Consider the following 14,367-nt stretch of genomic DNA (forward strand, 5'->3'; position numbering starts at 1 on the left):
CCATGGGGTTTTCAAGGTCAAGAGATGGGCAGAGATGGTTTGCTGTTGCCTGCTTCCAAGTGATGACCCTGGTATTCTTTGGTGCTCTCCCCTTAGGGCTGTCAAGCTACCAGTCCGGGTGGGGGTTCCACTGCCCGGGAGGTTCCCAACCTGCCACCCCACATTGGGCCGGCGGGGGGAAACTTCCCTCAGTGTCGCCGGCGTGATGACATCACCTGGAAGTGATGTCATTGCGCTGGCGACGTTGTGCAGCAGCCCCTTTAGGCGTTTCCGGGAAAATTCTATGGTCTTCCCGGATGCTGTAGCCATTCGGGAGGGAAAACTCTGTGGTAGCATAGAGTTTTTCCCTCCCAAATGGCTAGAGTGCCTGGGAAAACCATAGAGTTTTCCCGGAAACGCCTAGAGTGGCTGCCGTGCGACGTCGCTGACGCAATGGCGTGACTTCAGGGTGATGTCATTGCGCCGTGCGCACAAAGCGCACGCTAGTAAAGTCCCCCGCCGGATGTTGCGAGGGACTTGCCAACCCTATCTCCCCTCCAAATGCTAGTTAGACCTGCCCTCTTTTAATTTGGGTTAATCTACAGAAAACAATTTAAAAAATAGAAGATTGACTCTTGTTTTAATCAAAAGGGTATAAATATGCCCTATCAGCCAGTACGTAGAGTTATTATCTTTGTTTCACATTCATTTCTAGTTCTTGTTTTTATGTCTGTGGTACGTTGGCATCAATCTGGAGTGTGGCAAATTGATAGAATTTCTGCCCTCCCAGCCAGGGTCAAATGAGGAAAACCTATGGCTTGCAGAGATGTCAGAAGTGCTGCATTTCATAGTTCTGGCCTGCATAGTTGGGTTATAAGAAAACAACTGAGGGTAGGCAAGATATGTCCCCTATTCAGTTCCACTCTAGCAAGGGAGGGAGGTACTGTTTGGTTGTCCCCGGGCCAAAGGAAGCCCGCTTGAAGATCACAAGGAACCGGGCCTTCTCTGTAATGGCTCCATTTTGGTGGAACCAGCTGCCGGAGGAGGTAAGGGCCCTGCGGGATCTCACCCAATTCCGCAGGGCCTGTAAGACAGTCCTCTTCCGGCTGGCCCACAATTAACGGCCCTGTATACCGACTACTGACTACTGTATACTGTATACTGAATTTGTATCTGAAGCTGAATAGAGTGTAGCTCCACGACCGCTGTCTGTTTTAATGATGCATAGTTATAACAAATGTTTGATTTTAATTATATATTATGAAATGTTAATTTTAAAGTGTAATTTTATATTTTTATGTTAGTTTATATATGTTGTAAGCCGCCCTGAGCCACTCGGTGGGAAGGGCGGGATATAAATCCCAGATAAATAAAATAAACAAATAAATAAATAAAGGGGTTTGAAAAGAGATAAGCCAGGGAACTCTAAGGCAGAGATGTCTAACTCATTTGTTATGAGAACCAGATTTGATATAAATGAGACCTCACGGCGGGGGTTCCCCCACCCAGGAGGTTCCCAACCTCCCCCTACATCACCGGTGTGATGACATCACTGGAAGTGACTTCATCGTGATGGTGCGCGGTGGCCGCTCTAGGCATTTCCAGGAAAACTCTGTGGTTTTCCCAGACACTCTAGCCATTTGGGAGGGAAAACTCTATGATACAATAGGTACCATAGAGTTTTTTTCCCTCCCAAATGGCTAGAGCATCCAGGGAAAGCATAGAGTATTCCTGGAAACGCCTATAGCAGCCGTGTGCAGTGTCGCCGGTGTGATGACACCACTTTGCGCACACGCGAAAGTCCCCCGCTCCAGGACGTAGGGGACTTGGCAACCCTAGCCACGGGTGTCATAAAATGTAATGCCAGGTAGCAGAGATAAATATTTTCTATAGCACGCAAACACAAAGATTTTAAAAAGCTTAAACCAAAACATGCCTAAAACATTAGCACTTACTGATCTTAAAGGTGCTTTCTTGGCTCTTTGCTTCCTTTCCCTGGGGGACCAGGAGGGGGAGGAGCCTCAGCCAACAGAAGGAAGAGACGCTTGGGCACAGTAGCTCTGCTGTGTGATTGAGAGAGCCTGGCAAAGCAAACTGTTCCTCCTCCCCTCCTCCCCAAGGGAGGAGCCTCAGCCAACGGAGAAAACAGAGGTATTGCTCGGTAGCTCCTGTGCGATTGAGCAAGCCTGGCAAAGCAAGCTGGGATGCAGAAGGAAGCAAGAGAGAGGGAGAAGAAAGCAGATGACAGCCAATTACTCGGGGTGCTGATAGGAGCCCTTCAGGGGCCTGATTCGGGCCCCAGGCGGGGGAGGGCGGGATATAAAAATAAAGTTGTTGTTGTTGTTGTTGTTGTTATTATTATTATTATGTTATCCCCTGTTCTAAGGGATGCATGCCAGGCTTAAGGGACAGAGCCCCATTTTTTGCATATTTCCAAAAATGCTGAGCTCCTATGGATCAGACCTTTCAATTGCCATTTTAAGTTCTTCTTTAAACTTTAAGAAGAACCATACCAGGAATGAAAATTTGTAAGTTTTGCCAGATATTTGAAAGATGAAAATATAGAATGGAACGGTCCCAGTCTTAAATTGCAAACGCAGCAATTTCTTTCTCCCCCTCCCCCCCCCCCGAAAAAAAGCCCCAGCATATTGCAATGACACGGACGTATTAACCACACCTCTTTTTGCACTAAGCCTCTGCGATTCTCGTCTTTGTCGCCCGGCCTCCCGACTATTTTTAATTTGCAAAGCCCAGCAGAATTGCAAAGTTGCAAAGAGCAAATTTCCGCGGAGCAGAATAGCAAGTCCTCACTAAATAAATCTCCCTATCAAATAGAAAATGTAAAAATAGATAAATGGCTTCACTCCTCCTTCACCCCACCCCCGTGGTCTTTTCAAGTATTAAGTTCCATTGTCATCTCCACAGTTCACTCCAGTAGTCTTGCCTTTGTGTTGGCAAGGAGGGGCCTAGATCCAGCTGCCTGTCACCAGCCCTTGCTTTCTGGGCTAGGGCTTCATGTCAAATAGGGTTGCAAGGTCCTAGTCAAGAGGAAGACGACTGCAGATTTATACCCCGCCCTTCTCTCTGAATCAGAGTCTCAGAGCAGCTTACAATCTCCTATATCAGGGGTGGCCAATGGTAGCTCTCCAGATGTTTTTTTGCCTACAACTCCCATCAGCCCCAGCCATTGGCCATGCTGGCTGGGGCTGATGGGAGTTGTAGGCAAAAAACATCTGGAGAGCTACCGTTGGCCACCCCTGTCCTATATCTTCTCCCCCCACAACAGACACTCTGTGAGGTGGGTGGGGCTGAGAGGGCTCTCACAGCAGCTGCCCTTTCAAGGACAACTCTGCGAGAGCTTTGGCTAACCCAAGGCCATTCCAGCCGCTGCAAGTGGAGGAGTGGGGAATCAAACCTGGTTCTCCCAGAGAAGAGTCCACACACTTAACCACTACACCAAATTGGGGACTTTGGGGGTGGAGCCAGGAGATTTTGGGGGTGCAGCCAGGAGCAAGGGTGTGAGAAGCACGATTGGGGAGTTCTGGCCATCACATTTAAAGGGACCGTATGCCTTTTAAATGCCTTCACTTTACTGGAAATAATAGAGGATGGAGGCACCTTCTTTGGGGGCTCAAAGGATTGGACTCACTGGTCCAATCTTTTTGGAACTTGGGGGAAGGGAGTAGGAGAGGTGCCAGATGCTATGTTGAAAATTTGGTGCCTATACTCAAAAACAGGTGGGGGGGCAGTCCCAGATACCCCACAGATAGATTCTTCATTATATCCTATGAGAACGGTCTCCATAGTGTACAATGGAGCGTTCAGCAAACATTCAGACCCCCCAAACCTTTCTGATAATCCTGAAGTGGGGAAGAAGGCCTCCAAATGGGAGTATCCCCTGCCCCCATGTGGGGATTGGCAACCCTAAGCGTTGGAGCAAGAGATCCCTTCTCTTCAGAATGGATCGGCTTTAAAAAGTGGAATTGCCTTGCGTTTGCTATTACTGATGCCATCCAGTCCTCTCCCATTTTAAGCAGATTATGACTCCTGGATCGTGGCACCCCTCTGAAGTGGGTTTTTCTGCCATCCTTCTTTTCTCTCTAGGGTGTGCCCATAACAGGAGAAGAGCAGGGACCCTAGTTGTGTAGAAGAGGGATTTCAACAGGTGCAGCGTGACATCTGGGATGAAAAAGCTGCACCTCTTGAAACTGTCTCTGCTTCTCAGCTCAGTTTTGTCACCCTTGTGCCTTGTGTGACCCCTCTCCCTTGTTGGTGTCATTTATTGTGAGGTAGAAATAAGTTCCCCACAAAAATCCTCTCTAGTACATAGCTTTTCCCCCACAATTTAACCTTAAATGTCACAAAAATTGGCCCTTTGGAGCTCTTCCTACACCTCAGAATTGGGGCACGAAAGTCAGACTTCTCACTTCAAGTAGTTAAGGTTGTTCCTTTCTTGTGGTTTCCCAAATGAGGAATTCCTTGAGGAATTTGGTGATCAACGCCCACTCAAAGGATAAAGAAAAGGAAGAGCTGCGATGATTAATTCCTTACTGCAAAGTCCTTGACAAACTTTTCCACAGACCTGGCACAATTTGGGAGTTTTCAGGCACTGCCTGGAGGGTGGCAACCCTGTGACCTTGAGTGCCATGTCCTCCATTTAAAGTAGTTGTGATTTTCAGTTAAAAATTGCCCTTAAACAAACAGGCCTCTTCATAGGGTTGCCAACTTCCAGGTAGGCCCTGGAGACCACCTGGAATTACAACTGCCTTCCGAACTGCAGAGATCACTTTCCCTGAAGAAAATGGCTGCTTTGGAGGGTAGACTCTCTAGCATTACACCCCACTGAAGTCTTTCCCCTTCTCAAACCCCAGCCTCCCCAGGCTCCATCTCCCCAAATCTCCAGGAATTTGTCAACCCTATATATGAGAAGGGAAGGCCCAAGTAGGCCTTGAAGCCTCCCTAGCTGTTGTTATTTCAAGGCCTCATTTAAATTTTTACTGGTGCTAGGTTAACAGAAGGTAGAAAGGGAAAATTCTGTGTAGTTTTGTTGTATTTTAGTCAAAAGATTAAACCTATTCCAGTAGGGTTACCAACTCTGGGTTAGGGAATTCCTAGAGATTTGTAGGTGAGAAACCTGTGGAGTGTGGGGTCTGAAAAATGGGAGAGTCGTTATAATGCCATAGAGTCCGGTGTGGCCATTTTCTCCAGGGGAACTGATCTCTGTTGCCTGGAGATCAGTTGTAAGAACATAAGAACATAAGAGAAGCCATGTTGGATCAGGCCAATGCCCCATCCAGTCCAACACTCTGTGTCACACAGTGGCCAAAACCCCCAGGTGCCATCAGGAGCTCCATCAGTGGGGCCAGGACACCAGAAGCCCTCCCACTGCTGCCCCTCCCAAGCACTAAGAATACAGAGCATCACTTGCCCCAGACAGAGAGTTCCAATAATTAGCTGTGGGAGACTGTGTCCCAATTGGCGCAAGGGGAGAAGAAGGGTAAATGGCAGTTTGCCTAACTGAAACGGGGAGAAGCAGTCCTCTCATGCCATGATATTCCCTGCAGGTGCGTGTGGACAACCCGAATGAAGCTCACCTGTACGAGTCCGTGCCAGTGATGCCTGGAGAGCCTGTCCTACGTGACATGATCCTCAGTCCAGACCAGCGACACCTCTACTTACTCAGTCAGACACAGGTCAGCCGGGGTGTGGTGATACTTTTGGGTTGTTAATGGCCTGTTTTGTTGGAGTTCCTGGACTCTGGGCCTTCAGATGTGGTTTTGGGTTTTAAACTCAGAAGGGGAAAGCTTCCTGTGGATCTGGGCCACGTCACTGGGGAAGGTTTGACTTCTTCCCTTTGTGGTATTTCTTCAGTCAACAGCACGCACGTCAGCTGCTCTTGGTTACAGTAACAAACCAATCCATCTGTTTGGCCTGGAGAAGGTCCGGATTTCAATCTTCAGCATCTTCAATCAAAAGGAGGGCCCTCAAAGCCCTCACTGCCCCATTGACTGGCAGCTTGGAGAATGCATTTAAAGTTGTTTTCTTTCCACCTCTCCATCCCCCATCTATTTGCCTGCCTCCCCTCCTCCCTCCCTCCCTTCTCTCAAACATCTGATGTTCATGTTTTGCGACTCTCAGACATCTGACATTTATTATACTGTATATCATAAGAACATAAGAGAAGCCATGTTGGATGAGGCCAGTGGCCCATCCAGTCCAACACTCTGTGTCACAGAAGAACATAAGAGAAGCCATGTTGGATCAGGCCACTGGCCCATCCAGTCCAACACTCTGTGTCACAGAAGAACATAAGAGAAGCCATGTTGGATCAGGCCAGTGGCCCATCCAGTCCAACACTCTGTGTCACATAAGAACATAAGAGAAGCCATGCTGGGTCAGGCCAATGGCCCATCCAGTCCAACACTCTGTGTCACAGAAGAACATAAGAGAAGCCATGTTGGATCAGGCCAGTGGCCCATCCAGTCCAACACTCTGTGTCGCATAAGAACGTAAGAGAAGCCATGTTGGATCAGGCCTATGGCCCATGCAGTCCAACATTCTGTGTCACACAGTGGCCACAAAAAACAAACAAACCCAAGGGCCATCAGGAGGTCCACAAGTGGGGCTACAGTAATAATCATACAGTAATGTGCTAGGTCTGTGGTCAAATCCTATTCTCCAGAATGACCACTGCGCAATCACAGCCTGCATTTCTGTGGGTTAGAGAGCAGAGCCTTCTGCAGCGAAGCCATTAATTCAGGCGGTCTCGAACCCCAGCGCTTTGTCTTTCTTTAGAAATGAAAGCTGGGTTTCTGAGCCCCCGAACTGGATAGCAAAGGCTGTGTTCAGCTATAACCTGCCAAACGTAATTGCCACCCAAACCACGTCTGAGCTTTTGGGGAGGTGTGCGCTTTTTGACTCGGCGAGGCAAAGGGGCAATTTGACTGTGAATACATTTCAATGTGCTAAGATCTGACAAGAAATAGCTGTTGCTTCTTGCACTTCTTTAAGAGGAGAGGCGACGTCCTTGGCACAATGTCGGAAGTGATTGGGCTGAGGAACTAGAAAAGGATGTTGGGGGAGGGGGAGCAGGAGGGGTCTTACACACCCTAGAACAGGGGTGGCCAAACTGTGGCTCAGGAGCCACGTGTGGCTGTTTTGCACATGTTTGTGGCTCTCAAAGCCCCCACCATCCCGTTGGCCAGCTTGGAGAAAGCATTTCTTTCTTTAAATCACTTCTCCAAGCCAAGTCAGCCAGCAGTTTGGAGAATGCATTTAAAGTTTCTTTCTTTCGACCTCTCTTTTCCTCCCCCATCTATTAGACTTCCTTTCTCCCTCCCTCCCTCCAACATGCATGTCTTCCAGCTCTCAAACATCTGACGTTTATTCTGTGTTACTCTTACATTAAGCAAGTTTGGCCACCCCTGTCCTAGATCTTGGGTTGCCAGCTGTGGGTTGGGAAATACCTGGAGATTTTGGGAGTGGCTCCTAGAGACGGTGGGATTTGGGGAGGGGAGGGACTTCAGGGGGTTACAGTGCCCTACATTCCACCCTTCCAAGCAGCCATTTTCTCCAGGGGAACTGATTTTGGTCGTCTGGAGATCAATTGTAATAGTGAGAGATCTCCAGGTGCTACCTGGCGGTTGACCATTCTACCTGGTCACTGTGAGGTGACGTCAAAGCTGCTTTTTGATTGTGGTGAAAGTTGGCGGGGGGAGGGGGTTTCTGAAACAATTTTGCATGAAATCAGGAGTGGCCAAACTTGATTAACATAAGAACCACATAGAATAAATGCCAGATGTTTGAGAATCGCAAGAGCTTACAGGGCTCTTATTACAGGGCCTACTGTAATAAGGATCGGCTACAACAAGGGTATGTGGCCTAGTATGCAAAAGAGTTCCTGCTACCAAAAAAGCCCTGGATGTTTGAGAGCTGCAAGGAAGGAAAGGTGGAAAGAATGCAACTAGATGGGGGAGGGAGGAAGAGGTGGAAAGAAAGCAACTTTAACTATAAATACTTTTTCCAAGCTGGCTGATGGAGCAGTGGGGGCTTTGAGAGCCACACAATATGTGTGAAAGAGCCACATGTGGCTCCCGAGCCACCATTTGGCCACTTCTGTGTGAAATGGATGCTGGGATTCTCAAGGATTTCGTTCCTGAAGGGAATAATTGTGGAAGGTTCAGCACGGGTGAGATTGGAAATGAGATCTGCCACTCCTCCAACCCGACAGGCTTCTGGCGCCTTTAGAAATTGCCCAGCAGGCAGAAATTCAGCAGGGTATAGCCTCCCCTGTCGCTGCGTATCTCCACTGTGAAGCTCCCCCTGTTGCATTTCTGTTTGGCTGTATGCTGTGAAAGACAGAGAAGCTTTGTGGGTCTCTACTGGTATGCGATGGGCAAGCAAGGGACAGGGGAGAAGGTTTTGTGATGAGCAATTGCACAGCAGGCAGTAATTCAACAGGTAAAGCCTCTTCTCCCCCTCCATCACTGCGTATCTCCGCTATGAGTCTGCCCCTGTTGCATTTCTGTTTGGCTTGCTGCTGCGAAAGAGAGAGATGTGCAGGGGGCAAGCGAGGGACAGGGGAGAAGGCTTTGTGACGAGCAGTTGCCCAGCAGGCAAAAATTCAACAGGTAACGCCTCTTCTCCATCTCCATCACTGCGTATCTCTGCTGTGAAACTACCCCTGTTGCATTTCTGTTTGTGAGGCTCTACCGGTACGCGGGGGCAAGCAAGGGACAGGGAAGAAGTTTTTGTGACCGGCCCCCTCCCTCAAACGCTAGCCATTTGCGTCTTCCCACAGGTGGTGCGGCTTCCGGTGGAGAACTGCGAGCAGTATTCGACTTGCGCAGAGTGCCTGGGCTCCAGGGACCCTCACTGTGGCTGGTGTGTCTTGCACAACAGGTGAGATTTTCTCCCCCCCCCCCAATGTTCAGAAAAGTCAGGGAGAGAATTCATGACCTTTTGCTAGCCCCATCCGCCTCCTGCCCCGGGAGGCAACCTACCGCGATATTCTCCCCTCTTCCTCTTACAGTTGTGTGCCCCCCCCCCTTATCTAGTCTCTGCAGGAGCTGTAATCCTATTAAATCTGCCAGCAACTGAGCTGACTAGGAGGGAAAAACGCCAGGCGGAGGGAGATGGGAGGTGAGGAGGAGGAGACGGAAAGCTGTTATTCCCCCCAGCTGGGAAGAGAGTAGGAGGCAAGACCTGTTTTCCTGACTCCTCTCCCTCCCCAAATCCATCGCTGGATGCGCCACGGAGCGCCAGGATCCTACAAAAAGTCTTTGGGAACACAGTGGCTGGGTTTCCCCTCCCTGCAGCGGCGTCCCTTGTACTCCTTTTTCTGAAAAACGGAATGGTGCTGGAGAAGGGAGGAGGGAAGATCCAAAGTAGCGCAGAACGGCTCCCTCCCTACGTTGTCGTCTCTCCGCCGGCAGATGTTTTTCTTCCTTTCTGTGCCCCCTCCTCTCAATCTCCTATCACTGTCTCAGCACCTGGCACCAGTAGCTGGCACCTCCTGGCTTAATATAGAACTATGTGATAATATTGGGGGGGGGGGGAGTGAGAACGGAGGTGGCGCTCCTCCCTGTGGCTGTGTGCATGGAGGGCGGAATAGAGGGAAGGGGGGGGGAAGTTGCTGATCTTCCACATTCTTGTGCAGAAGGTGTTCTTCCTGCAACCTCAGGTTCTCTGCACTGATCTCCTGCTGTCAACATATGTCCCTTTGGAGCCCTAACTGTGGCTGGGTAGCCAGTTTGGTGTAGTGGTTAAGTGCCCGGACTCTTATCTGGGAGAACCGGGTTTGATTCCCCACATCTCCATTTGCACCTGCTGGAATGGCCTTGAGTCAGCCATAGATATCGCAGGAGTTGTCCTTAAAAGGGTAGCTGCTGTGAGAGTCCTCTCAGCACCACACACCCCACAGGGTGTCTGTTGTGGGGGGAGAAGGTATAGGAGATTGTAGTCCACTCTGAGACTCTGTCCTTGAAAGGGCAGCTGCTGTGAGAGCTCTCTCAGCCCCATCCACCCCACAGGGTGTCTGTTGTGGGGGGAGAAGGCATAGGAGATTGTAGTCCACTCTGAGACTCTGTCTTTGAAAGGGCAGCTGCTGTGAGAACCCTCTCAGCCCCACCCACCTCCCAGGGTGTCTGTTCTGGGGGGAGAAGGTATAGAAGATTGTAGTCTGCTCTGAGACTCTGTCCTTGAAAGGGCAGCTGCTGTGAGAGCCCTCTCAGCCCCACCCACCCCACAGGGTGTCTGTTGTGGGGGAGGAAGGGAAAGGAGATTGTAGTCTGCTCTGAGACTCTGTCCTTGAAAGGGCAGCTGCTGTGAGAGCCCTCTCAGCCCCACCCACCCCACAGGGTGTCTGTTGTGGGGGAGGAAGGGAAAGGAGATTGTAGTCTGCTCTGAGACTCTGTCCTTGAAAGGGCAGCTGCTGTGAGAGCCCTCTCAGCCCCACCCACCTCACAGGGTGTCTGTTGTGGGGGGAGAAGATATAGGAGATTGTAAGCCACTCTGAGTCTCTGATTCAGAGAGAAGGGCGGAGTATAAATCTGCAGTTGTCTTCTCCTTTTCTTTTGCCTTTTTTTTTGGTTCCCCGTCATGCATCTGCTTCTTGTTGTGAGTCAAGCGCCCATCCCCAGATCCCCCAGCATCCTCAGATCTAGCGCTAACAAGCCTCCAGGGCCCAGGAGCGGAAGCCGTGGGTCTATCTTGCAATCCCCAGATGGATTTTTCTCCCATCCGTTCCCCATGCGCATGCGCGTGCATAGACGCACACTTGGCTTTCTTGGGGATCTGAGCTTCCAGGCTCGGGTCTGTTGGGGCCAAAGCGAAATCCAGAAGCAAAAAAAGCCATGCAATGTCTTTTCTTGAGAACAAAATAAACCAACACAGTGTTAACTCGGGGCTTGTCTGCCCACTAGGCAAACTAGACATTTGCCTAGAGCGCCGGCAGGGTGGGGGCACCAAATTCAGCCTCCCCCCCGCCGCAGCGCCCCCTAGACAAAACCCTGCTTGCCTCCCCTCTTCACAATTTTAATGCCTGGAAAGCGCCACACTCCTGGGCTCCTTAAAGGCTGATTCCCCCACCCCCACCCCCGGCCGATCAGTCACTTGCGAGGGGACTTGGCAACCTTAAGTCATCTAGTCCAACCCGCTGTGCAATGTAGGGAAATCACAAATACCCACCCCCAGAAGATGGCCAAAAAACCAAGACCAGGATCCCTGATCAAACTGGCCTGGAGAAAATTGCTTCCTGGCGTAGTAGGGTTAGAACATTTCAGAGAGGTGGCTTTCTAGTGCCTGCCTCTGCGTCCCAGCCCTGGTATTCCTTTAGAGGTCTCCCTCCCAAGTACGTGCCAGGTCGGCCCCGCTTAGCTTTCAAGATCGGGCTTGCCTGGGTGTTGTTTATGCGATCTTAAGGCCCTTTTGTAAGCATCCGGTCTCAAACACAGAGTGCCGTTGCAAGGATAACAACGGTGTGAGATGGTGATTGTGCCAGGCTGTGTGTCGTTTGGCCTTCTGAAAGGAAAGGGTTAAAAATGGGAGCACCCTTGGCCAGAACCCAGAGGCCATCAGGTGTGGATAGGAGTGCCCATTCCCAGATGGGAGCAGGGGGTCCCCTGGTTTGGAGGCCCTCCCTCCACTTCAGGGTCCTCAGAAAGCAGAGGGGTGGGAAATGTCTGCTGGGCGCTGACCAATTTCCATAGGGTATAATGGAGAATTGATCCATGGGGATCTGGGGCTGGGAGGGGGCTGTTTTTTGAGGTAGAGGCACCACATTTTCAGCATAGCATCCAGTGCCTCTCCCAAAAACACTCTCCAAGTTTCAAAAACATTGGACCAGGAGGTCCAATTCTATGAGCCCCCAAAGACAGTGCCCCTATCCTTCATTATTTCCAACGGAGGGAAGACATTTAAAAGGTGTGCCGCCCCTTTGAATGCGATGGCCAGAGCTCCCTTTGGAGTTCAATTACGTTGGTGCCAACCTTGCTTCTGGCTCCACCCCCAAAGTCTTCTGGCCCCACCCCCAAATTCTCCTGGCCCCACCCCTAAAGTCCCCAGATATTTCTTGAATTGGATTTGCTAACCCTAGGTATGGAGAACCTCCCCCAAAGATGTCTCCAGCACAAGCTGTGATCCATTGGGTGTCCCCAACCTTTTTTGAGCCTGCAGGTACCTCTTGAATTCTGACGTGGGATGGTGGGCACAAAATGGCTGCCATGGGTAGTGGAACCAGCCATACGGCTGCTGCAGCTTATCTTTGCTCAACTTGGGTTGCCTGTCCCCTGGTTTGGAGGCTCTTCCCCCCACTTCAGGGTTCTCAGAAAGCGGAGCTGGGTTTGCGGGGGAGGGAAATGTCTGCTGGGCACTCCATGATTCCCAATGGAGACTGATTCCCGTGGGCAAAACGGAGAACTGACCTGTGGGTATTTGGGGCTCTGGGGCAGGGACCGTGTTTTGAGGTAGAGGCCCCAAATTTTCAGCATAGCATCCAGTGCCTCTCCTCAGAACACCTCCCAAGTTTAAAAAAGGTTGGGCCAGGGGGTCCAATTCTATTAGCTCCGAAAGAAGGTGCCCCTATCCTCCATTATTTCCAATGGAGGGAAGGCATTTAAAAGACGTGCGGTCCCTTTAAATGTGATGGCCAGATCTCCCTTTGGAGTTCAGTCGTACTTGTCACAGCCTTGCTCCGGGCTCCACCCCGAAAGCCCCCTGATATTTCTTGAGTTGGACCTCGTTTCTCGGCCCCCAGGTGTTGCAGAGAAAGCGAGTGCCCTCGCGCGGCGGAACCGCACCGCTTCACGGCGACGCTGAGCCTGTGCGTGCGGCTGATCGTCGAGCCCAACAACGTCTCCGTCACGGACCCCGGCATCGTGGTGAGTGCCCTCCTGTTCCTTCTTGGCGCTAGATCGGGGACCTCCAGCACAGTTCCTGTGGATTCCATGGCTCTCGCAAATGCATTTCCTGGCGCCCACTGGCTACTTCTTCCCAAAATCAGAGAGCCGGTCTTGAGTTTCCTGCACCATATGGGAGCCCGTGGCATTTCAGAAGACCCCTGGAGGCAGATCCTGATAGAGTTGCCACAGGGCTCTTTTTGTAGCAGAACTTCTTTGCGTATTTGGCCACACCCCCTGATGTCGCCAATCATCCTGGAGCTTACAATAGGCCCTGTAAGAAGATCCTTGTAAGCTCTTGGAGGACTGGCTGCATCGGGGATTTGTGGCCTAATATGTAGGGGTGGGATTCTAGGAGGAGCTCCTTTGCATATTAGGCCACACCCCCTGATGCAGCCAATCCTCCTGAAGCTTCCAGTAACTCCTGTACGAAGAGCTCTGGAAGCTCTTGGAGGATTGGCTACAGAAGAGGGGGTGTGGCCTAATATGCAAAGGAGTTCCAGCTACAAAAAAACCCCTGGTTGCCAGCCTCCAGGTGGCAGGTGGAGAGATCCCCAGATTACAACATATCTCCAGGCGACAGATATCAGTTCCCCTGGAGAAAAACGGCTGCTTTGGAAGGTGGGCTCTACGGCATTCTTTCACACTGAAGCCCCTCCCCTCCCAAACCCCGCTCTCCTCAGACTCCACCCCCAACATCTCCAGGTATTTCGCAACCCAGAGCTGGTGACTCTTAAGCCTCTCATCACAGAACGCCTGGCTCAGAACCTCCCAATACGTTGCGAACGGCCCCCACTTGGCAGGACAGTGATTTTTAAGTTGGCATGAATCCTCTCCCCGCATAGAAGAAGAAGAAGATATACCCACCTTTCTCTGCGAATCAGAGTCTCAGAGTGACTCACAATCTCCTTTCTCTTCTTCCCCCACAGCAGACACCCTGTGAGGTGGGTGGGGCTGAGAGAGCTCTGACAAAAGCGGCCCTTTCAAGGACAACCTCTGCGAGAGCTATGGCTGACCCAAAGCCATTCCAGCAGCTGCAAGCGGAGGAGTGGGGACTCATACCCGGTTCTCCCAGATAAGATAGGAGCAGAGCTATTTTTGTAGCAGGAACCTCTTTGCATATTAGGCTAAACCCCCCACCCCGATGTAACCAATCTTCTTGGAGCTTACAGTAGGCCCTGTAAGAAGAACCCTGTAAGCTCTTGGAGGATTGGCTACATCAGGAGGGTGTGGCCTAATATGCGAAGGAGCTCCTGCTACAGAAAAAGCCCTGCACAGGGGCCATTCTGTAGCGGTGCCCCATGGCCTGTCTCAAAATTCCATGAATGCCCACATCCCAGCAAGGTTGGGAACTGGGGCTGCCAATTTTGGGTTGGGAAATACCTGGAGATTTTGGGGGTGGAGCCCGGCTGGGTTTGGGGAGGGCAGGAAGCTCAGTGGAGTATAATGCCCTACAGCCCACCTGCCAAAGCAGCCATTTTCTCCAGAGGAA

At 50.9% G+C, this 14,367-nt stretch overlaps 1 protein-coding gene across 1 annotated transcript in view; it reads left to right on the forward strand.

The window, feature by feature from the left end:
* Nucleotides 1-14,367, forward strand: part of PLXNA3 (plexin A3) — a 142,509-nt gene that overhangs the window by 12,776 nt on the left and 115,366 nt on the right. Inside the window, 3 exon segments of the mRNA XM_060252484.1 lie at nucleotides 5,544-5,672; nucleotides 8,780-8,880; nucleotides 12,734-12,857. Coding sequence (XP_060108467.1) covers nucleotides 5,544-5,672; nucleotides 8,780-8,880; nucleotides 12,734-12,857 — 354 coding nt within the window.

This window comes from Heteronotia binoei, chromosome 13 (assembly GCF_032191835.1).
Source record: "Heteronotia binoei isolate CCM8104 ecotype False Entrance Well chromosome 13, APGP_CSIRO_Hbin_v1, whole genome shotgun sequence".
Taxonomy (NCBI): Eukaryota; Metazoa; Chordata; class Lepidosauria; order Squamata; family Gekkonidae; genus Heteronotia; species Heteronotia binoei.